Source organism: Antrostomus carolinensis, unplaced genomic scaffold, assembly GCF_000700745.2.
Source record: "Antrostomus carolinensis isolate BGI_N321 unplaced genomic scaffold, ASM70074v2 scaffold20271, whole genome shotgun sequence".
Taxonomy (NCBI): domain Eukaryota; kingdom Metazoa; phylum Chordata; class Aves; order Caprimulgiformes; family Caprimulgidae; genus Antrostomus; species Antrostomus carolinensis.
Genome location: NW_010293738.1, coordinates 736 through 24,924, shown reverse-complemented (window position 1 = coordinate 24,924; position 24,189 = coordinate 736). Strand labels below are relative to the sequence as shown.

Genomic DNA, 24,189 nt, shown 5'->3' with positions numbered 1-24,189 from the left:
TCTCCTTACCTCTTGTCCATGAAGGAATTTTGCAAGTAAAAGAGTTTAATGTAAGTTCCAGTTTGTAAGAAATGGGGAAAACTTCCTGTTGTCCCTTTCTTGTTATCTTTCTAGTACAAGTCTCCTGAGGAAAACCACACTTAACTGCACTCCCCACAAAAAGTTGTATGGTGTGTGTTCCTGTTATACAGCTTTCAAGCTGTGCTTATGCTGCCTAAGGTGGAAAGTTTGTATCTTCTTAATGTGGGTTTTTACTTCTAAACTTGTATTTTGCTACCAGAAAAAAAAAAAAATCCCAACCCAGGTGAATTTCTGGCCTTGATCATTTGATGATAATGATGATGATAATGAATGGTTACATTTATTGAATATAAGACTTTTCTCTCACAGGAAAAATAATTCTCCTCCTAAAGTGAGAACATGAACTATTACTCCTGCTATAAAAACTATAGCTCTAGTTATTCTTTTATCTGACCTGCTTTATCCAAAATCCTGACTTGGGATATTACCTCTGGAAAGGAGAAACTTTAATTCTAAGCAGGGAGGAAATTGGCTTCTGTACTGTGTTCTAAAAAAGACCTTGCAAGAGCTATAAAAGGCTGACCATGCTATGGAAATGTAGGAATTGTGTATTTCATAATGACACTTCACTCAATGCCTTGTTAAATTCAAGATTTCACTTGCTTTCAGTAAATCTCATCAGTCCCCAAATAATACAGAAGCTCTTTCCTCCACCTGGCATTGTGTTCTAATAGTTCTTGCACTGTGCAAGCTACTCTGGCAAACTTGATGGGAGGAATTTAGATTAATCCTTCCCTACAGGAAGAAATTAGGTAGAGTTGGCTCACTGCCATAGACTGTAGCAGAATTTAAAACAAAACAAAACAAAAAAAACAACCAAACAAAAAACTAAAAAAATTCCCCTGGGCAGAAATGATGCTGTTCTTCCTAGTAAATTCTGTTTATGTTCACAGAGAAAAGTATGTACACAATCTTGTGTTGAGATGCGCTTTGTAGTTAACAGTCTGCATTTTCATCTCTCTTGTCATCAGCTTCCCCTCACTTTCCAGGGGTTCATAGTTATAGCACAGAAAACTGTTGCTGGTTCAGACGTAGATCCCAAGATTGATCTGATCTCTTCTGTGACCTCCTGTACAGGCTGTCAACAACCCATGAGATTTATCTTCTGCAGCATTATTTAAGATGTTCTTCAATCTCTTGTGGCTTTTTGTGTGGTCTTATAAATGTCAGAACTCTTTTTTTCTTATACAGGCATGTGGTTCTTGGAACACTTCATAGGCTTGAAGATATGTCTTTTCATGGTGGAGCTGTAGTTTTTTAAAAGAGTGTGTGATCTGTAGTAGGAAAATTTGGTAGAAATGCGTATAACCTAGCTGTAATGGCTTCTACCTGGGGTAGAGGAGAGATTGACAAGAGGAGGTCATGTTCCAGGTGATGTCCTCTGTCAGAGTGTAATGGACTAAAGATACAAGACAGGTTCGTTGTTGGGTCCTGCCACTGAAAGCCCAGAACATCTTCCTTTCAGCTTCTAGTTGCATCAAATTCCAGCAGAGCTCCAGCCCATCTCCTCCCACTCAGACTGATAGAGCTGGGTGCTGTGAACAGTTCAAGCTTGCTTTGTAGGATAGTCCATACCACAGCCCACAGACTGTAAAAGCCACCTGGACTTTGTTTTAAAGTACACTCCTGAGGGCTTCCTTGGAGTAGAGAAGGATGGACCTGTGTGCACATATATGTTGAAAAATATAGTTCAATAGGATGAAGAGTATTTAGGTTTTTGTATGTAAAACCTTGATTTTACGAAGAGCCATGTGGTTTCCTAGCATATGCACTATCTGATTCCTCTACTGAGCTTTTTAGTACATAGAAGAAGAGCAAACATGAAGCTTATAACATAGCTAATGCTGAATCAGTTTGTTAGGAGTAGGTCACAGAGTTACCATGTTTACAAATAAATATTCTTGTTTGTGTGCCTAAAATGCGCTTTTTGCTTTTATAATGTATTAAAAATAATTATGTGACACTTCAGTGTTTGCTGCTGTTACTCTTCCCCTTTCCACTGATACAAACTTTTTAAATTATTATTTCAGTGGCTGGTGAAACGTGCAATAGAAACAAGGGAAGAAATGGGAGACTACATCCGTTCTTACTCTATATCACAGTTTCAGAAAACTCATAGACTACCAGAGGTAAGATCAAGCCAGTTCTTGTTTCTGTTATGTCAAATGCTCAGGTGCAGTACCAGCTTCACAGCTCTGAAATCAGCACAACATACCAGAGTTGCCTTTACTATCATTATTACCAAATAATTGGACAACTCAATTAGAAACTATTTGACAACTTTGTTTGCTGAACTCATTACAATGGTTGAGATTTAATCTCAGTTCCTGGTATTTTTAATCACCTCTGTTAATGTCTTGCAGGATGATGAATTTATACAAAGAAAAGAGAAGGCTATCAAAACTGTTACTGATATCTATGTAAGTATGTTAGATTTTTATGATCAAGAAGCAAGTGGTTTTAGTAATTAAATGCTGGTGGTTAATATTGTTTAATGCAGCCAAGCCTGGGTTTTCTCATGAGAAGGTCCCAATTAAGGTATATGTTGAGCTACATTCTTAGAACAGGTCTCAAATGCCAGTCTATCAAATGAAAACCTTTAAGGTGTTCACTGTGCAAGTAGGTAAACTGTATCAAGTACCTACACAGAGAGTGTGGAGTTCTACACTATTAAACAGAAGTCACAAAGTAGCTTACAGACTATTAAACCCTCAGCAAATTCAGTGTTTGTTTGAAGCATCAGCAGTTGGACTGTAAGTGGGTATTATTGTTTTGTTTGTGCCCCTTTCTAACCCTTTAAATTGAGAGAGAATGCAAACCCTTCTAAGAAAGCAAATTCCAAATGTGTGTTGTATCAAGTAACACTTGAAATTCATTGAGCTTCGGCTTATTTTCACTTTTCAGAATAACTGTGTTTCAAGTGTGTCCATTTTCTACTGGTATTGTCTTTAAATAGCATTAAAGATTCTGTATCCAAGGGGCTGATACCAACCTTGTCATTGAACAGATAGAAACAAAGTAATCACAATGCTGTTATGAGACACAAGTAGCTACAATTTTTAGTGTCGTTAAAAAAAAAAAAAAGAAAAAGATGTTTGATTAACAATGATGAAGGGTTCCCTTTGGTTGCTGAGGAACAGAGCTGGTTTCAAGGCTTAGTTTTTATGTTCTAATAATTAGATTTTTTACATTTACTCTGTTTCATTAATGCCTTTGTTTGGGAGAACTTGTCTGAAAAGAAGGAATGAAATCTACTTTCAGTGTGCAGTTACGTAGTAGATGTCAGGTCTAGTCAAGTCCCTTGTCCAAAGTCCCATGGTGCTTGGTTGAGTTTCCTTTACATATCTACCTGCGTGTTTTCTGAAATGGCTTTTTAGAACTCGAAGAGAATAACATCTCAAAGTGAAGCAGGTACATACATGCCAGATCAGGTGTGTGTTTGCTGGTTGAAACCAGTGAATTGGTTTTCACTTGCCCCCTGTATTAGAGCTGTTACTTCAAAATTCATAGGTCATGTTCCTGGAATTAGGTATGCATGTGTCTGCTTCTACAGCTAAGGGAATAGTTTAATATTCAGTGTCCAAGAATACAACAGTTAATGGAAAGCAAGGAAAACAAGGTACAGTCTTAAAAATTTGATAGTGTTTGGCACCATTCATCTCGTCTGTCTGAATATCTGCAGGGTTGATAAAGATACATTCTGTCATCTCCTCTGGATCACAGATCTCCAGTTTTCAGGGGCTTCTTTATGGTAGATAAAGTTTTGACATTTGTTCATCGCTGCTCAGGATATCATTAGACAAATACTTCTTCCTTAAATATATGATCTCTGTCAGGTTTATATCCTCTACAGCTGGCACCCGATCTTCTTAACAGAAGACTCGTTCATGAGATCTGTTAAGGCAACAAGGCATGACTGCAATCTAGAGGAACACAGTGAATTTTCAGGGGAGAAAGTGCACAAGCTTTCCTGTCAATCCATAGGAGTTGGAAGAAGGTGAAGGTGGTTATTAGATGAAGCCTCTTTTGCAGGTCACCTTTAAATCATTATCCATTGGAATTGGAAGAGAAATCCACTTTCCTGAAAGAGGACCAGCAAGTGTGGAAGATTAGTCTGTTGTCTGAATTCATTATTATAACTCTGGTCTAAGGACCTACCCCATTCTTCTCAAGGGGACAGTACCCTGAGATTTATGGTCACCATCAGGTTAGAAAAGGGAATATTAAATATAAGTAGTGGTTATTGGAATAAGAACTACTGCTGCTGAAAGGTGACTATCTAGTGAATTGAGATTATCTCACAGTGGTTTTGTTCAGCTTCTCAGTTATCTGATGCTAAGACTAATATTTATGGTATGATGCCTACATTTTATATAGCACAGGTGTAATATAGATAGCCACCATAAAAGCTATAATTACTTTTATGACTTACATTGGTTTTCTGTAGGTGTGAAAGTACATTTTGATTCTTGATCATAAAAAGCTTTTTCATGTGACAGACAAAAATGTAGCAAGATTTAATAGCTGAAAACAAAGATGGCAGAAATTGAGATTAGAAATGAAGTAAAAATTGCAAAGGGTAACTGACAAATTCAGGAGAAACTTGCCAAGGAATACTGTCTATTTTCACTTGTTTGAAATCTCTGCTTTGGGATTAGTTGTCTTTGAAAAAGATTGAAAGCTGTTTCAGCAATGTTATGGTGCAGGAATTGCTTGTTGAAAATAATAGTTTGTGTTGTACTGAAAGTCAGATCAAGCAAAAAGTAATCTTCCTTTTTTATTTTCTTTTAGAATCTTTGCAACTTCTTGCATTGACTTTTGTCCCATGTGAATAGAATTTTCTGAAGTTAAGGGTGTATATGGAAACCCCAAGCTTTAATTTCAGCTTTTGTTTTTGTGATGTATTTGTTCCAAGCATTCTGAGCCTGACCCTCAAAGGATTGAAAAGATATAAACGACAAACAGACAAGCAGAGAGGGAGGTGTTCCTTTTTGATGTTGATTTTTTGGTGATGAAGTTTTTCTCTACTGTTATGAAGGCTGGACTTCCATTTCAGGAAAAGAAGAGCAAATGTCATCTAATTGATTGGGGAAGGCAGTGCTTCTTAAAAAATATAAATTAGAGTAAAAAAGAATCAAAAGAACACAGGCTCTAGGTCAGATTTTTTTCAGTATCCTTAGTAGCAGGATAGTACTAAATACTAGACTGCAATTAACATAAAAATATTTGTTCTAGCAACAGAAACATTGCATTACAGACTCACTGCACTCTAATCTTTCCCCAAATAAACAGTAAAAATAATTCCAGTTAAAGTAAATGTTACCTTGGTTCTAATTTGGGGAAAGCTGAGGATCTCTTGATTATTTTTTGTTTGAGTTTGGGTTTTGGTTTTGTTTGTGCCTGAGGTGGAATAATTTTTCTGATGTTGTTATGTATACTTCTATAGTGGCACAGTTGATCTATGTGGAAGGAGGAAGGAAAAAGGTACTTTTAACACAGACCAGATTTACACTGAGTGCTGTAACAGTTGTCTCTGTTAACAATCAGGATAGTGGCTCTGTCACTTTTGTTCTGTTTTGTTTTTAAATTGGCAGTATCTCTATCAGCACAAAATAGTACTTGTGAATCCTTGTTCTGTTTGATGGGCTGTTGTCCAGCTATGGGATCCCACTGGGATAGTGTGAGATCAGATGGTTTTAGTACAAAGCTCAAGATATCTTTATTCCTTGAATTAAATCTGCTATATTATTATCTTGAATTCCTAATAAAATCTGCTTTAATTCCATTGCGATTTGTGGTCACCGAGTAGATAATAATTGCATTTAATTACCTAATAATATATTAAAAATAGAATTAACTCACAAAGGAGGTAACATTTCTAGACACTGATGTTAGGAGCTAGATCATAGGACTTTTTAATATATGTTGATTGTGTTATTTTTGACTCTTCTTTCAGATGTGGTGGAAGAGATAGTTGAAGAAATCATGTTTGTTGTTAAATGCACATTTGTAATTTTTTTTTAAACCTGGAAAGACGGGTCCTGTAGCAAATTGTTTAGAAGTAGAAGTTTAGCAGTAAATTCAGTAAGATTTTTATCCTGTAATTCCAAAAAGAGAAAGTGAAGGCTGTTTATCTGGGTAAGTATATTGAGCTCGAAACAAACAGTCATATATATCACTCTAGATAACAATTCTTCATTTATTTTACAAAAGCTTTTTATAAGCTCTGAATTCATTCACTGTCTTACAGGAAATTTACAAACCCCAGAGAAAATATAAACGTCAGAAGGGAGCTGAAGAACTTCTAGATGAGGAATCGAAGGTTCATGCTACGCTTCTGGAATATGGCAGGTAAAAGGCTTCATTTGATTGTCTGTGGGGTTTGTATTGTCTATATTTGAAAGTATTCCATATAAAATTTGGATTTTTTTTTTTTTTATACTACTTGAGAATCAAACTGTTTCAGATTTACTCCTGTTTGGTTTCACATCTTGTTTGCTTACCCTGTAAATTCTCTGGGGACTGGACAGTCCTTGTGTGTGTGAACAATGTTTTCTGCAATGGGTGGCCAAGTTCTGACTTTATGCTGCTAGCAGGGTGTGTTTATTTAACATACTTGTTCTTTGATTCATAAAAAAGTCTTAATTTCATGATGCTTCTAGGTGGTGTTTGCCAATCAATATTACCTCTGCAAGCAAACCCCAGGAAGTGGGGAAAAAAAAAAGAGCAGAAGTTATTATTGCTTCTTTTTGTACTCTAATGTGGTTGCTACATCAGGAAGCTGAATTACAGTTTAGTGCTTTATCTATCTTCTTGCTTTCTGCAAGCTTCCATATAGAGACAGAGTTACCAAGGTTTAGAATTACCCATTACCTTTGGAAGTTGCTCTGATTTACTGAGAGCTCTCCAAACACATAAAAGTGTTACAGAGTTTCTGTTGCTAGTTTCTATTTCCAATTTTCTTTTAATAGTTTAGTGATACAGACAGATGTCTGCTGTCTGAGCTATTAATGTGTGCAAATGACATTTGAATTAATTTTTGTATCTTCTGTGGCTGCTTCTCCCCCAAAGCCATACCTTTGGGCTTTTTTTCAGTCTCATTATTTTGAGTACCTTCCTTCTACCCTTTTTATGCATTTTTCGTGACACACAGTTGAAATCAGCAAGTGTCATGGCTGCACACTGCTTATCTTTAATTTTGTGAGTTGGTATTTTGTGAGGGCAGCATGGACAAATTAATGTCTTTCAGCTTATTTTCCACTGAAGTGGGATGAAATCCTCTGTATGATCCAAATGGAATGGAACTTCTGGGAGACATCTGGGTGTCCTCTTACTCAGCAGAGCTCTTCTTATGTTGCATAAACTTTATATACAAATGGTTAACTATGGAACTTTTCCCTTCCTTCCAGTGCCAGTGCAGTTCAGTGCAGTTATCTGGAAGTATAGCAAACTGATTTGAAAGCCTAAGATGACTGGCTGCTCTAATGAGCTTAATCTGTTCAAAATACAGAGCTACAAAGAAATACAGTGCTGCTTCTATGTATTTTAAACAGCTGATTTTACTGACACAATTAGCATTCACAAATTCTGTGGGCTGTAGTCTTGAATGAGCTTTACTATTTTTTCTAATGCTAGTAAGGAGTTAGGCTTGTTTTTTACCTTATGCATTTTAGAGTCCAGTTCCTCTCTCCTCAGTGAAAATTGAATTTGCAAGTTGATGACAGTGTCAGGGATTATTCTACCTGGCATGTAGATTTCTTCCCTGACTCTTCAGCACATGACATGCATACTGAAATGTTTAGATTTAGATCAAGTCATTGATACCTCATCAGTGCTCACGATGAGAATCCAAATAGCTGGTATGGAAGGACAAAGTCATGTTGTAGTCCTATTCTATCTATTCATAGTTTCTTGTACTGTTTCCATGTCACTACTGCATATTGGTGTCAACAGACATGTCCTAAGTAACAAAAAGAGTATAAAATAGTATTTGCAGTAAGGGAATTTTGTGTATGTTTTCTTAGAGTAGTTTTAATTTGTTTGTTTTGGGTTTTTTTTTAAAGGCAAAATTTGAAATCTAGTGATTTCAAATATAGCTATAATATAGCTATATATATACTATACAGCTTGAAAATTGAAATAAATAGATTATGTTTTCTATAGATCCTCCCAAATTGTTTTAGCTATAGGAACTGTGGCACAGTTGAAACCTAAGTAAAGCTCATTTCTGCTGGAAAAACAGATAATTTTTAATATATATAAAAAAAATCAAAATGAATGATGGAGAAAGTTTAAGTACAGAGAGAACAAGAACAGAAAAGTAGGAGAAGTTGAAGATATAAGGGAACTGCTCTTCTGTTGTATAGTGTACATCACTACAGAGATACAAGGAGTGATTTGTGATTAATAAGAAAGATGACCAAGAACTTCTGCGCTTTTGGAAAGGAAAATACCTCTTCAAGACTGTATTTGTTGAGGTGCTCTTGATGGTATTGCAGAGCCATAGCAGATGAGCAAAGGGAGAAGAGGTATTCAGTGTCTCAAAGGCATTTATTTATTTAAATTGGTGATATGAAGGAAGGACAGTAATTACTAAAAGACAAATACAGTTAACCATTTGATATGAAGAGCTGAACATGAATTGAATGGAAGTGGGAGAAAAACAGGATAGTTGCAGTATTTTAATGTGTTCTGGTCATGATTTCTTAATGAATTCTCAAAGCATGAAACTCTTGATAAGGTAACTATTTTTAATGTAGTGCAAAAGTAAAGAACATCTGAGAAAATTACTGTGATGAGACACAACTCTCTGCTTCATGTGTTTTGGTAGAGAAAGAAACTCTTAAGGAAGGTCATAGTATATCTACTGTGAACCTAGTAATAAACTAACAAGAGTACAAGTATATACAGAAATCTGTGGGGGCAGGAGAGATTGATGTCCACTCTTGACTGCTGTTAGGGGAACTAGAACACCGCTGAAAAAGGCAAAGAGTAATTTTTTTATAGATTTAGCAATAGAGTTGAATTTTTTTAGAATTCAAATAGGTAAATATTTTTTTTCTTTCATTCTCTTACTACATGTAGATGGCAGTTGTAGGAAATTTTAAGTAGAGGATTTTTTTTCCTCCAGAATGCCCCTTGGTTATCATAAAAATGTCTCCTTTCAGAGCACCTTAATAATAAAAGTTAATTTTCTCAGCTTGACAAATAGTATAGGGTCTTACAATGTCCCAACAATGCCAAATGCATCATTATTCAGATACAGCCAATGCTAGTGCCGTATTCAAATGGAAAGAGAGCATTGCTTTTTCTTTTAATGAGTTTTACATGACAATATTTTATGAATAGATTTGCAAATCATGATGGCAGGGGTAGATGGAGCTGAAATTATTCTGTAAATATGCTGCACTACCTACTTATTAGTTTATTTGAAGCATTACAAAACTCACCTTCACCTGGCTGTTGGTTTTGTTAAACAATTCAATTTTAGTGCATTTCTTATGTTGAAAACTGATAGAAACGTGGTGTGTTTGTGAAAGTTGTAAACAAAAATGTGTTTCTTTCATGTTACAATGTATTTCTTACCTGTTTTTTTAGGAGATATGGATTTAGCAGACAAGGAGGAAAAACAGAACAGGTAAAAAAATACACTAATTTTAAATACTCAAATTGTGGGAAGAGTTTCATTGTTTTTATGGAAGTGTTGGTTACCAGAAGATCTTAAAGAAATACAATAAACAGCTATAACTTCTGTTATTACCTTCTCTTAAAAATGGCTAACTGTAACTAAAAATCTGCATGCCATGAAAGATGCAATTGATTACTTTTTTTAAAGGGTTTCCTTCATCTGTATTGAAAGATCATATTTTTGCTACTGCTTTTTGCTTAGAAGGAAAGGGGATTTGGATGTTTTGTTTGCTTTGTTTTGTTTTAATGTGAGGTAATGACATATTCTGTCTGTTTAATAAGTATCTTTTAACTAGATGTTCCATGGTATCATCATTAAAGAGTTTTTCTTTTTAAAGAACCATTCAGCTTGGTAAGAAATTTTGAGGGCATTTATTACATAACAGGCTATTTAATGTGAGAGAGAAACATGATAGCATGCCATAAATAAATCATAGTGCCTCTTGAAAAGTAGCATCCTTGCTGTGCTTTTGATGATTATGGAATCATAAAATGTCCTTGTCAGAGTATTTGCAGTTTTATTATTTCAGTGCAGACACTACTTTGGCTTCAAGTTTTTATTGCAGACAGAGATAATGAAGAAATGCATTAAGTATGTCATGGACCTACCAACACATTGAGTATATTAAGGTTACTCTTCTTCATTATCTCAATATTCCACATACAAATTTAGCATTTAAATTTTCTAAATGGAGATGTTTCCCAATCTAGGCATACCTCTTTTTCCCTCAGAGCAACTGCCAAACTGCAGTCATGTTTATAGAGTTCACTTTTTCTTCAAAAATGTTACTGACTCTGGAATATTGTATATTAGATGGTCATCATGTTTGTTGTGTGAATTGAGCCTCCGTTATGACAAAGTGGAAGATTAAATAGTCAGATTAGTGGTGCCCTAGAGTGACCTAGCAATTGAGTCTGTCACTAGTTCTCATTAGTTTAGTGGTACTAATTCTGCTGGCTGAACTAGGCAATTTTATACTTTTTTGTGTCATATGTTTGTTATACCAATATTAAGTTTAAAAAAAATACTTCTGTTAAAAAAAAAATCAGGTTTCTCTTATATAGCAGACATCATATTCTGGGGTAGCTAGTTGTCTTGTGAGGTTGGTAGTTCTCGGAAGGCTGTGGAATAAGGGATCTTTGCCCCAGATGTGTCCATAGCAAGCCAGAGAGCCTGTCTTGAACAGCTTCTGAAATCTTCTGAAATCAATGAGGGTTACATTTCAGTTGGCATGAATTAGAGTGTGAGGATGTTCCAGCAGCTGAAACAAATTCATAAAAACAGAACAGCTATATTCCAATTTTGTCTTTGCTGTCTTTCTTAATACTTTAGAATACTGGAAATAGATATAATGTTTTTTAAATTTTTCTTTAAAAGGCTGAAGATAAAAAAATTGCACTACCTCCAGGGCTTGCAGCAGCAGGAAAAACTGAGCCTTGTGATGAAGATGACCTTCAGGCTGCTGAAGAGGTGTGCCACATACATAGTAGGCATGGATGTTACTAACCTGGGGGGAGGGCAGCAGTTACCACTGCCCAGTCCTTCTCTGCAAGAAGGAAAATTTTCATGCTTAACTGAAGTGAGAATTGATTCCCACAGGAGGATATGGAGCCTGAAACTGATGCACAAAATTAAATGTTTGTTGATGTTTAATACCAAAAAATTTCAATTTTTCTTTTGGAATCTGAACATTTTTAAAAGGTCAGGTTTTGGTTGACAGCGACAGCTGTACTGTTATAAGGAATTTTCCTTAAATTTGGTAACTTTAGCCACCTCTTCTTTAACTTTCATAGACATACTGTCTCATTGCACGTTATATGATACTAATTGTATACATGTGTCCCTGTCACTAGGCAGAAGTAATTTAAATAATGAAAGATTAATTGTAATGTGTAATTCCTCATATTTTTCCCTAGCTTCGCATTAAAACTCTGATGACTGGAATGGCTGCAATGGCAACAGAAGAGGTAAGCAGGGCTTAAAACTGATACAGTTTTGTTTAAATTATGGTTTACAATGGCAATTATTCCGAAAATCAGGTTAACGATCAGGCTGAAGTCTTGGAATGGCTCCATTTAAATTTTCATGAAGGGAATGCAAGAAAACAGGTTCAATTAGGAAGACGATAATTTTTATGAGCCTGATGACTTAATAATTTGCCTTGAAATGATAAAGCTATATAAGTAAGTGCCTCTTTCAAATACTTTCTACAAGGAGAATTTCAGGGGAAAGACATCACAGTGCAGATACCCAAGATGCAGTATGATCTTACTTCATTCATCTTGTGAAGATATCCAGAGGAGTAATCATTTTACTGGGGAGAGTGGAGGAAAATTGTATGCGTTTCAAGGTGTTTTTCAAAGCACTGATAAATATTTATGAACAACACCATTAGTCTGGGACACTGAAAATACTGGATACGTATCTTGTTTTCTTAACTAGTTGTAGTTAATGATATAATGAAATTTGTAGACTATTGCAGTTCTGCAAATTCTTACATTTTGATTTCTGAGTGGGAAGGAATTCAGTTGTTAAGCATTGTTTCTGTTTATGCTGAAGTCATAGAAGAAAAGGTAGTAATTAGTCTAGTCTCAAAGTTGATTGACATGCTTTCTACTGAAATCCACTGTAGAATTCAGTTCTATTTGAAGACTGTTTTTGTACATGCATCCAGTTTGAAAGGTGCATTCTTTCACACATCTGCATTGTTATAGTTTGGCTCAAAATGTGGTCTAGTAGTGAGTTTTATTACCGCACATGCAAAATTCAATATACAGAATACAATAAGAAGCAAGTTTTTTAAAATCTGAATTCAAATTTGCTAAAAGTTTATAAGTGAGAAATTTCCATCAGCAAAGTTTTTTGGGGGGGTGGAATGTATCTTGGTCTTTTTTATTATTAGAGATTTTGTATATTTCTGTTAAAAACGGAGCTTGGGGAAATTCCCATGTAAAAAGCACCATCAGTTCCAAAACTCCAAATGTTTTCTTGACACAATTGCAGGGAAAATTGACAGCAAGCACAGTTGGCCAGATTGTTGGACTCCAGTCAGATGAGATCAAGCAAATAGTGTCAGAATACGCTGAAAAGGTAAGTGTGTTACCTGATTGTGTTTTACCTAATTGTGTTTGATAGCTTGTTAATTTAGGTCATAAGCTTCCAACTTAATTGCCATGATTCTCTTGAAACAACACTGTTTCATGTATGCTGTGGATAGCAGCACTGTTAGGGTTCAGGAAAGTATTTTAATGACATTTAAACAAGCACAAGCTTTTGGTGTGATAGTACATATTCCTGAATTGCATTCATGAGTAGTTTGGGTTTAAGCACCTGCTTGGAAGGTTTCATGAATAAAGGAGGACCTGAGTTGATATCTATTCAAACTAGAGGCCTAAACTCCTAATGCATTTTAAAATGTTCGGTGTTAAGCACAGAAATACAATTCTGAGGGCATGCTCAGAGAAAAATCTAGGCCTCCTACACTCAGATTTTCAGACATTGGGATCTTAACTTGCACTGACCTCCAATTCTCAGTCATTCCCTGGATCTCTAGTTCTGAATCTAGTGTCGACAAAACCAAACCTTTGTTGCTTTTAGAAGTCAAGGTAATTCAGTGTGCATATCAACTACATTTATTGTGTTCAACTGTGATTGTTTTTACTTTAATGTGAAAAGAAAATCTGGCTCTCCAAGCAATTAATACACCTAATACATCACTGCCAGATATGAGTTATAGGTCGCTCTTCCTTGTCCAATAGTCTTCTCATATTTCTTCCTTTTTGTTGACACATATGAGGTATGGAGCTTTCCCATTTGGGAGATAAACTCTATAACTCAACAGAGTCTATAGCAAATTCTTGGCCTTTCTTTATTTTAAAGAATTGGAAGAACAGAAGCCCAAGGGTCATATTTCAATGTTACATTTCTTCTGGTCTAAGAGAAGGCACCAGGACCTTGACTATTATAGTAGAACAATGATTAATACTCTGGAAAGTAAGAACTGATTCAAGTCAAACCAAAAATATATTGCTTTTCAAATCTTTTGTATGTGACAAAAAAAAAAAACTTCTGTGTGTGCACGCATGCACCAGGAAAAGAGAATTAAGGATGTTATCAAACAGTTTATTGAAGCATCAGCAATGTTTGGATATAGTTCTAATAGTTTTAACCCCTTGTAACTATATGTAGTCTGAAGAACACATATAAGCAGTGCTTATTTGTCTACCAGAGTCTTAATAGAATCCACAGACCTAGTGAAGATAGCTGGCAAACAAAATTCTAAATCTGCTGTTGCCACATGTCAGGACCTTTCCTACAAGAGGGCATTTTTGCAGATGATCAATGCATACAGTTTTCTACATTTGCCCTTCCTTTCTGCTGCTGCGTTAACTTGCTGGGTAAACTGGGAGAAGATTCTAGTGTCATTCCTCCCTCACTTTCTAAAAATCCTGACAGAAAATTATTAACATGGCTTTTATCTATCTATTCATCACCAGCTTTCTAAGGCTAGTTATTCAAAGAAGCTTTGATTTTACTGTGTTAGAAAGATTCTTCATCTGAGAATTACAAGTATAGTCATATATAACAGGTGGTTTTGCTAGGAGTAGGATAGGAGGAAAAACTTGTTCCCTGGTAAAATGGGATAATGACTAAAACTACAGAAGTGCTGTCTCAAAACTGCCCCTTTCAAAAATGCCTGAAGAAGAATCCTCTTGAACAGTTTTAAATGTTGTTTGCAAGTTGCTTATATCTTGAGAAGCTGATGAAGAATATTTTTGGACTTCCAGAATCCTATATCAGAGATTGCCATGCACCCTACACAGTCAGTTGAAGTAGCAGACAGTAAGCATTTCAATTAATTATTGGAAAATTTATAGCACTAATGTGTGTGAGAGAATCTGATTACAAAGAATAAAATTAATTGCATCTATTTCCTTCCTCCTTCCCATTTAAAACTTTTACATGCGAACAGTGGGAGGCAGACTCTTAAAGTCTGGAATTAGCCATTTATTTTGGCTAGCAGTTTTTTGAGCTGCCCTAGGATACAATTCTATGATAGATTAGTGATCGTCATGCATAATTAATATGGTGTTTTAACTTAACAAATTCTGTCATAGTAAGTAAGGCTACTAACACTTCTTGTTTAATTTGTTTATTTCAATTGGCTAAATCTTTTTAGGGCAGTTGAGTAGTTGCAGGGAACGGAGTACAATGCCGAAGTGAGTCTAGACCTGTCAGTGGTGGGGCTAATGTGTATTAACAGAGAAGTTAAAGGATGTATCCATCCATGTATCCCTTTTTGTCCCGTGTAATTTAAGCTCTTGTTTTGAGGTGAAGTAGCAAATTGATAATCTTAAACAGTCAGAGACACTAATGCTCAGACACAGCTTTCTTAAATTATGTTCAAAAGGCAACTGCTGTTCCAGTCTAGCAAGAGACCAGGTAAGAACAATAGTGTCAAAAGCAAAGTAGGTTCTGTGATGTGTGCTTTCTTCCTTCTATGCTGAAAGATGCATTTTTCTCCACAAATTGGAACCCAGTTCCTCAGTAACTTTGAAGCTGTAGTGTTGCTCAGAGCAGACCCTTAGCCCACTTTGACTACACGAAGCTTAGCCCTGGCTTTTTCACTTGCAGACCAGGATTTTTCTGCAGAAACCTCTGTATTATAATGATGGTTATTTCCGGTCTTCAAAAACCAAACTTGAACAGTTCACTTTGTGAGCCTTGACCTTTTCTTTATGCTAAAGCTGTACCATATGGATTTTTACTATTTTTTTGCAAGGTCAATCTCAGACTGGTTTTGCTCATGTTTCTTTCACTTGCATTTCCAATTTTCTTGATTTGCATTATGCATATTAGATAGGCTAATTGTACGGTGAGGAGGATGGAGTCTTAGAATGCATGACATGATGAGGGAATGTGATGTGGCTAAATAATGAGAGGAATAAGTAAATCTGAGGGTGTATTTGTTGGATAGTTCAGTGTTACAGGTGTTGCTTAGAGGCATTTTTCCTTTCCTAATAAACGGAAAGTAAGCATGTGAATTATTGAGTTAAGATGTCAGAATTGGTCTTTTCTTGCTGTGGATGTAACAGTATCACAAATCATTAAGCTGCTCTTGAATATGAATAACATAGAAAATGGAGAAGAGGAAGACAGATTTTGCCTCTTATTTTAATTTAAAATGAAGCTGTTAATGAAGACCTTCTTACCCATCTGCCTAAAATGGATACCAGGAGCAAATACGAGTGAGGAGTTTTTCATACTTCTTGTAATATTTTTTTGCTGATTATACGTTGTAGTGGTTGTCAACATCTGGTAATTATTCAAAAAGCACTTATTATTGAAGTCTTTGACAGACTCTGCAAATTAGCAACTGAAGTACTTGAAAATTAACTGCTTTTCTAATGAAATATTGGAAAATGGATTCGCTAGAAAAAGTAGTCTGAGTACATGAAGCAAATTACCAAAACAGATGGGTATAAGTATTAAAGTGAGGACTTAAAGGTACAAATAATATTTAGGCAGATAATCACTTAGACATCTAACTGTGACTGATTTTCAATCATTCTTTGTCTACTACAAATATAAAATTAATATTATAAATGTTATTCCTGGTAAAGAATGTTTCTGGCAGCTTTCCTTTCACAATTCAGAGAGAACAGGAGGCTGGATCCAGATTGCTGTCTTCATTATGTGTTTATGAGACACTTTCTTGGCAGTGCATGCTGGATTGAGTAGCTTTCAAAGACTGGTGTCCTTAGTACACATGCACACACAAAAAATGCTTAGAGTGGTAAATGTATCTACCACATTGATTATGTCATTGTCATTCAGCATCAAGATGCAGCCAAGCCAGTATTTCAGAATCTAAGCACACAATTGTTCAAGGTTTTTGAAAGTTCTGGACCTGCTTACTGGGGTATGGAGCATCTCTGACTCAAAATTAGCATGTTTGTATTTTTTCCATTTAAAAACTCTTAACAGACTTAACTGTAACATGATGGAAAAATTTGTTTCTTTCTTTCTTCTAGTATACTGTAGTATTTTCCACCCATCCCAGGGCACTTGAGTTTATTTTTAGCTTACTTTACCTCTTACCTTTGGGATATAATACAGTTGTTCAGCTGCTTCTTTATCTTGATGTGAGATAAATCAGCAAGCCATTCTTTCTGTTTGGGAGTGACACAGTTCCTGATAAGGAATATCACAAGTGTGTCTCCCTCTGGCATTTCCTGAGCTGCTGAAGAAGTAAGAAGTAATGGTGTGAAGTCCAACAGGCTGTTGTTGTTTATTTTAGCAATCTGAGCTTTCTGCTGAGGAGCGACCAGAAAGGCTTGGAGCTGCCCAACAGCACAGAAGGAAGGTGGCATCTCTGAATAAGCAGATTTTGCATAAAACCAAACTCCTGGAAGAAGTAAGTATTGTGTGTATAATAAAGAAGAAAGCATTGATAAATGTGGTTGATCACAAAGTTTTTGCCATCCAGAAAAGATTTGCAAGCTATCTTCTGTACCAGCAATTTCTCATGCTGAACGTTCATTTCAGCATCTCTGAATGTCTTGCTTGCACATTTATTACTAAGACAATGTGTCTGGTTTTATATTAAAAAATTGTATAGCCCTGTCTGTGAGGAGGGGACTAGCTAATCAAAACAAAAAACCTTTTTTTTTTTTTTTTTTTTTCATACCTCTCTTGGAGAAAACCAGAAAGCATATCTCCATTTGACTTGTTACCTGTAGTGTAGAATGGGCTGTTTTCACAGTTTCGAGAAACAATTTAGGAAGTTACTATAAAATACACTGCAAATGACTTTTTAATCACTTTCTGTCCTTGATATGAGCCAGCTTGTCTCACTAAAGTGGTTTTTTTGCTTGTTTGTTTGGGGCTGGTTTTGCACAGTCACTGCTTGGTTCATATCTTCACATTTGTTTTAGGGTTGAAAGGCTCTTGAATTTGTGACTGATGTTCTGTTCATATCTATAAGTAAGAACAAGAACCACCATTCCTATATTTGAGCCTACTTATGCTATTGCCATTTGAATACCTGGAAGTGGAAAAGCTATGCTGTTAATGAAATGCTGCTTTTAATTATGCATACTGCTGTAATCAGCACCACGCCATCTTTAGCTTTCAGAATCTGATGAAAACATACTGCATCAGAGTCAGTAATTGGAAAAGCTTGCCAAAAAACAAATAGTATTTGAGGAAAAACTGATGACTTCTGTGATTGATACTGTCACGTACAGCAGCACTTCAGCAGCCTTCATCTGTTTTTTGCTTTGTTTTGCTCTGCTCTTGTCAGTAATGTTTTAACACCTTACATCTTAACTAGTTTTACCTATTAAATGTTGGGGTACAGGGACTTCAAACACAAATTAAACAACAACATCTTTGGCATTCCAGAAGTGGGGGAAAAGAGGATGTTCGCTGTATCCTAAGTCATTGCAGTATGTTTCTGTCACACTTTGACTCTTTTAAACCACAGAGGCTACAAGACAAATACGTATGAAGGGAGACACAGACGTGCTACGTGTATGTTGTAGAATGGAGACAGACACAGGGTCTCTCAGCTTCCGCTTTGAGCTTGTGGGTTGCAAACTGTTCCAGTTAAGAAGCTTTGTTGTCATGGCTGGCAATGGTTTAGCACTGCCCTATTATAAAAGGGGCATGTTTGCTCAGGTTTAAGGATGTTCTACTACAGTTCTATGGATTTTGGTTGTGCCCACCAGTTTGCATCCATCTGCAGTTTTCCTGCAGGCAGTATGTAACATACTGGAAGCATGCTCGATGTGGGTATGTACAAGAACACTGCACCACAGCCCTTGCATTGCAAGAACAGTTTGTGTTCTTGGAGGCAGTTAGCTCAAGCTTAATTTTGGGGAGGATGGCCTAGGTAGAGTTGTGTAGTAAGAGTGACATTAGGAAACTGCAACAGCTTGCTCAGGTTTCAAAACCTGCAAATGTGCATTGGCACAGTTCTCCAGCCGTGCTGTCTCCTTGAGCAGTAGGAGAGGGTGGTAAATGAGCTTAGCACCTGTGGGTGGCTTTTGCAGCAATTCTGCATTGTGCTGTTATGATCTGAAAAGCAGAAAGGACCCACCAATGTCCGTATGCACTCTCAATGACTGAAGCATTCAAAAGCATTTTTTCTGAGGCAGATGGCTCTTGTATTTTACAGAACTGTAGCATAGTGTGGCTGCTGAATTAGTAATACAGAGCATGCCTGTAACTAGCTCTGTGTTGAGTGGAGTACATTTTCATGCCTGATGCGAGTAATTTCCTTTAGCAATTTTCCTGGCATATGAATGAATGTATTTGCTTGATTTCCACATGCTGCTGAGAAGGCAGCAGTTTGGGGTGGGGAGGAAATATGATTGTAAACCACACAAAATTGGTAAGAGTTCTTACTTCATTGCAGATCTGCTTTTAACTGCCAAATTAACTTCATAATCCACAGGAAAACTTTAAGTATTTTCTAAATCTGTTATCATGCTGTTTCCCATTTTAACAGTTGAGGGCCCTTTAATTCTGTGTTGCTTATTTTTAGTACATAACAGTCTTGGTGATATGTTTTTATATGGGAGGAAAAAAGTACTGACAACTATAAGCCAAATATAATCCTTTTATCACTTTAGCAAAGTAAAAATTTATTGTCTGGGTTTTCTGGGGTTGTTTGTTTTTTTTTTTTTGCCACTTGCCAAAGACAGCTTTTGGAATCAGTGACAGTCAAGACACCCCTTTTAAAAAATGTTTGTGAAGTTCTGCCTTCAATACTGCAATAAGCTTGGGCAAGAGTTCTCATGACAAATAGTTCTTTAATCTGTATGTCAATTTGCATGCAATGTGAACTGCAGACTTAAATTAGAATTTTTTTTTCAACTAGTTAGAATTCCGTCTATCGGTGAATTTTTGGTGAAAAGTATGAAAAAAAACAAAACCCAAAAAAACCCCAACCACCTAGTAAAAATGCTTTCTTTTTATAAAGTTGACTGTGGAAAGGAATGAGTGTCAAGTCAGTGTGAAAAGAAATGGAACAAAAAGCCAAATGTGCATTTCTTTATTTGCAGCACTTCTGCTCCACTTTTGTTAGCTCATGTCTCATTTTTGTTTGTTACTATTTGCAATGTTATCTTGTATCATAAGGACTTTAGAGAAGGATATTCTTCTAAAACTAACATCTGTAAATTATTTGACAGGTGAAATATCCAGTGGCGTTTTGCTAACTGCCTTATTGTTAGACTTTCCACAGTTACACGAAATCATATACCACCTTGCTTATTTGGTATGGATGTGACTATGGTATGGTGCCATGACACACCCTAACTGATTTGGAGGAGTACAAAATGGGATTCTCTTCTTAGCCTGACGTGCAACTAGGAAAGCATAGCCAGGCTAAATAACTGTGAGCAGTTTAGCAGAGATTCTGTCTGATAAGTTACCATTCTGTTGACATCCATTTTGTAAAAGCTGCTGTTTATTCTGGGACTTAATTCTTCTAGAAAGTCAGGTGGAAAATGTTTGCTCTTATTAAATATCCAATCAGAATTCTTGCAATCAAATGTTCTCAGAGTAGATGAGAAGAAAAGACAGTGTTTGTGATGGCTGGCCTATAGTTTAGTAGAAAAATGCTGTTAATGACTCAAATATTGCTGTTCTCCACTACAGGTGTAATTAGTGTGAATATCGAATCAAACTTTTCTTTCTCTTTCATAATAGTTGCAAGCTAAATGTGCTGATCTGCAAGCAAAATGTAATGAAGCAAAAAATACATTAACTGAGGTAATCTTTCTTTGGTCTTCTGTGCACTGATTCTAGCTGAATCATTTTTGAGAGCTTTAGTGCATGTGGAGTGATACATTAAATGGCAAAGCTGTTTGGCAGCTTACCTCACTGATCTCATGGTGTGGGAAGGCTGAGTAGCAGGAATCATTTTATGTGTGTAAGGGTATTTAAATTTATTATTAATTGCAACCCTTAGGTTAAGAGTTATGGTGAAAAGCTGGACAAGGAATTGGCAGCCCTGGAAACAATAGAATCTCAAGCAGATTCTAGGTAAGTTTCTTCCTTTGTGACCTTTGAAATTCTGGGAAATGATGGTTTTAAAATGAATCATTCAATGTTTTTTGTTTTGTCAATCTAAACAAATAAGTAGCATTTCAAAATTAAACCATTCTCCAGTTTGCGTTCCAAAGACAGGAAAATATTTCCATAGTATTCAGTCAGAATGAAAAGTGTCAGTCTCTAGTTGAAAATAATTGTAGGTGTTTAAAGCAGAAGAACCTTAGACACATTTGAGAAGAAGATGAGGCCTTGATGATTGTATTTTCTTCATATTTGAAGCCTTCATCTCACATACATTAAACAGAAGACTGTCTCAAAACTTTCACTATCATGAGGTCAGAACATAGCAAAACCATGAAAATACTCAGTCTAATGCTATGTTTTTATTTTGACCTTGGTGTATCAGTGGTGATATTTTGGGTTTTTTTAATTTACACAATTTTATTGGAAATTTATTTAGAACTAAGCTTGTTCTAATGTCTTTTAGTCTTCCATCTGTTTAAAATAGAAACTAAAAGTCTAATGTGGTTTACTGGATCTTCAAATTTAGCTTATTACAGAGTCTGCGAGCACTGGTGGCCATGAATGAAAACCTAAAAAGCCAGGAGCAAGAGTTCAAAGCCCATTGTAGGGTAAGTTTTAGTTTCTTATATAAGGATTCATTTAAAACTTGGTAAATAAGCATTATATTTCTTCCTGATTTGTTATTGTATCATGTGTCTCCGTGGTCACTATCTCCCCGCCATGTTTACTGGTATTTTCAGGTTCACGTTGAAAGTTGCCACTAGCTTGATTCACAGCAGAATTACAGACAGTTGCCCAGTTCTGCAGGGTATCATGTCTGCAGCAAGGCTGATGACTAAGAAGGTTGGAACTGGATTAACCACAAGGACATGTCCCCTTCCTGAGGCAGGGAGGTGTAAGGAGGGCTGCCAAGGCATCTAAATTAGTGTGGCCTTCAATGTATTGTTGTGCCTGGGACTCTTTAATAAAGGGCAGTTCCTAAACACAGAATGTCAGATCAGCCTTGTTCTGGTCACAGCTGTGGCTTTTCTCATTCCCTTTACCATTCTGCTGAGAGCCACTTGAGGTGGGTTGAGAGGGAGCATTAAATGTGAGATTGGGCTGTACTAGATAACCCACCTGTGCTATTCACCGCCTGAAATGGATTGTTGCTTCTTGGATAATGCAGCCAACAGTGACCTGAGGAGAGGTACAGTGCCAAAGAGGAGGACTTCATGAAGGCCCCTAGCTTTGGAACAATCCACCGAAAGAGACAAGGCTGAGATGAAGCTATTGTAGTTTTCAGAGCGTGTTTCAGTTTTACTACTTAATTACTATGTGTATCTGTCCTGTTTACTGCTGTGTTTATGGACTGCCTAGAAATATCATCAGAGATAATTGTTTTCATTCTTTTCTGTTTAAACAATAATGGATGGAATTTAATAGAATGAAAAGAATTAAAAAGAAACAGTGCCCAGAGGCACAGACTGAGCATAGGAACCTCTTTTCCCATACATACTCCTTTATAAAGCTCTAAAGGGTTGTAATGGAAACTGCCTTGCAAGTAACTTTAGGTTCTTTCATTTTTACAAATGCTGCATGTTGCAGTCCCGTGTCATGCTATTGCTACTGTAATATTCCTTTGCTTCCTCAATCTTATTTTCCGTGTCATTCATTAGTTGTCTTAGCTGGATCTAGTATGTTTTCAGATTTAAAATAAATCTGTCCTGTGTTTGATAAAAGCAGAGAGTTTTAGATGATGAGTAATAACGGATGCCTTACCCTTGAGCAGAGAATGCTGTTTAATCTTACAAATTTAAATATAGAGTGTGTGGTCAGCTCCACAATTTTGTTAGAGGTGTGTGTTGTCAAGCTTCCTGCTCTCCCCTGTTAGGAGGACAGGTCTCAATTAAAAGCAACATAAACTTTCTTTGTTTTAAAGGAAGAAATGGAGAGACTTCAACAAAGTATTGAGAATTTGAAAGCTGAGGCTGTGGAAAATGGGGAGGAACAGGTAACAGCAAATGTCTTAAGTTTTTTATTTTCAATTTGTGTTTTAAAATGCTGTTTTAGGGCCTTCTGACTTCTGGCACGTTCTCATAAGCATTCAAGTATCTGTTGCAATATCTGAAAAATTCTGTTCTGCCCCATTGGTAAAGCCACAAATCAGGCTAATAGTCATAGAAATACAGGAGACTGAAAATAGCTGTAGTATTCTTATTATTCTTGCAGAATCCATGGGGCTAAGTCATAGATGCTTTTGTGCCTTTTACTTCTGTCTTTATAGTACCAGAGAAGAATCTCTGGATGTTGTATTAAGAGCAGCGCATATCTCTGACAAAAACAGGTCTTTCTGAGGAAACATGTTTGTTTTGGTTGTTTTTTTCTTAAAAGTAGATTTGTTTGAAGGATGGAAGCATAACTTTTCAGTGGCCACAATCCAAGAAATCTAGAATACATGTCAGAGTGTGTGTGTTTTGTCCTTGGCCTTGTTTATCCATAACCCCGCCACTGAATTGAAGTATAAACATTCAGACAAGGAGTGTGGACAATCTTCCAATACATATCTTCATTTAAATTGTGACTGTTGTAAAGGAGTGGAAAAACTATTGACAGATCTTAAAAAATAAAATCTCAAAGGCTTAAAAGCCAGGAAAATGCATTTCTTAACAGTAAAAGATGTCAGGTTTTTTAATGCAGATTATGGATCATGCTTAAAAAAAAAAATAACAGCAAATAGTGGTGGTGTTGTGGGAGCCATTAAATGGAAGATAAATAAACAAATACAGAAAACAACCTCAGTCTGCACACTTTTGCAACTGCAGCTTTCATATGCTACTGTAATACACAATTGTTTTGGGTTCTCAAATTCTAGGAGCCGAATAAGATTATAGAACAACAGTACAAAACTGAGAAAGATAAACTTCAAAAGATCCGGCTGTTATTGGTGAGTAACTCTTTGTAAATTTTCTTATACAAAATTATTGATGTTTTTCATATCTTGTAACTTCTAATACTTCTTTTTGTTGTTCTAATTTTAAAAAGCTTTTCTGTCACAAATCAGTTACAAAAAAAAAAATAAAAAATTGAGCCTCAGCCAATGCTTTTTTTAAAAAATAAATTACTTGGTAACAAAATATTGCTGGGGGGGCTTCATCCGTTTTAAGAAGAGAACAAGAAGAGGCTTTGTTTTCTCCCCTCCTAACTTTCTATTCAGGCACGAAGAAACAGAGAAATAGCCATTTTACAACGCAAGATTGATGAAGTACCCAGCCGAGCTGAGCTAACACAGTATCAGAAGAGATTTATTGAACTTTACAGTCAGGGTATGTATATCAAGCAGGAACATCCTG

At 36.1% G+C, this 24,189-nt stretch overlaps 1 protein-coding gene across 1 annotated transcript in view; it reads left to right on the top strand.

Moving 5' to 3' along the window:
* CCDC93 (CCC complex scaffolding subunit CCDC93) overlaps positions 1-24,162 on the top strand; it is a gene marked incomplete at its 3' end in the record, with an annotated part of 30,096 nt that extends 5,934 nt beyond the window's left edge. The window contains exons 5-18 of the mRNA XM_010177412.1: positions 2,112-2,210; positions 2,445-2,501; positions 6,332-6,432; positions 9,679-9,718; positions 11,147-11,239; positions 11,686-11,736; positions 12,773-12,859; positions 17,070-17,186; positions 20,489-20,551; positions 20,751-20,824; positions 21,384-21,465; positions 22,779-22,850; positions 23,712-23,783; positions 24,054-24,162. Coding sequence (XP_010175714.1) covers positions 2,112-2,210; positions 2,445-2,501; positions 6,332-6,432; positions 9,679-9,718; positions 11,147-11,239; positions 11,686-11,736; positions 12,773-12,859; positions 17,070-17,186; positions 20,489-20,551; positions 20,751-20,824; positions 21,384-21,465; positions 22,779-22,850; positions 23,712-23,783; positions 24,054-24,162 — 1,117 coding nt within the window. The remainder of the gene's footprint in view (positions 1-2,111; positions 2,211-2,444; positions 2,502-6,331; positions 6,433-9,678; positions 9,719-11,146; positions 11,240-11,685; positions 11,737-12,772; positions 12,860-17,069; positions 17,187-20,488; positions 20,552-20,750; positions 20,825-21,383; positions 21,466-22,778; positions 22,851-23,711; positions 23,784-24,053) is intronic.
* Positions 24,163-24,189: the final 27 nt, after the last annotated feature.